Source organism: Trypanosoma equiperdum (genome assembly GCF_001457755.1).
Source record: "Trypanosoma equiperdum strain OVI genome assembly, contig: ctg_846, whole genome shotgun sequence".
Classification (NCBI taxonomy): domain Eukaryota; phylum Euglenozoa; class Kinetoplastea; order Trypanosomatida; family Trypanosomatidae; genus Trypanosoma; species Trypanosoma equiperdum.
In genome coordinates this window covers 995-1,701 of record NW_027124805.1, presented here as the reverse complement: position 1 = coordinate 1,701, position 707 = coordinate 995, and the positions used below count along the sequence as shown (strand labels likewise).

Sequence of the window (707 nt, the reverse complement as noted above, 5' to 3'; positions counted from 1 at the left end):
TTTGGAAATTTCCGAATAGCCAACTATTTCTTTTACGACATCCCTTGAAATTGTATTTGCATACCCGACAACATACCGCGTCAGCTTGGCAATATACTCCGTAAATTCACCCGATTGCCCTTTCCATATTTAATTTATCTCGTGGAAGCACCTCCAGATACTGAAAATACAATGGGACCCTCAAGAAAATATCATCATCTACTTTCAGTATATAGTGATTATTTTTAGAAAATATTTAAACTGCGAATTTGAAACACAAATATGTTTTTCTACTCATCGTGAGTTACGCTTCCCATCCAAAATTGCCCGCATCTCCCACTTTTTATTTGTTGTTGGATTCACATCACAAACAGGTAAAATAATAGTATCATGATTTAACTTTGCCTCTCCTTCAACAGTTTCTCTGATCTCGCAACTGTTATTTGTATGATGTGAAAGTGCATAAAATATAAGCAAATTTCCACTAAAATTATTTACCTTCCTTGCCACTTCAAGATAACTCCAACACGTTTCCCTCTGCAAATTCCTCCTACTGAATCTTTCATCATTATCTATTGAAGGTATTCCAGCCACAACCAAATAATCTTTAGTTCTCCAATTTTCCCTTACATCAGTGGTAACAAATCTCATATACTCTTCGTCAACATTTTGAAGGAAAATAAATTTTCCCCCTGTAAAAAAGCTTTATTGTGACACAAATATATTAA

At 34.4% G+C, this 707-nt stretch overlaps 1 pseudogene across 1 annotated transcript; it reads right to left on the bottom strand.

Annotated features, from left to right (window-relative positions):
• Positions 1 to 256: 256 nt before the first annotated feature.
• On the bottom strand, positions 257 to 705 carry TEOVI_000398400:pseudogene (annotated as a pseudogene). The gene is given in 2 exon segments: positions 257 to 319; positions 322 to 705. Coding segments are annotated over 2 exon segments (447 nt in total).
• Positions 706 to 707: the final 2 nt, after the last annotated feature.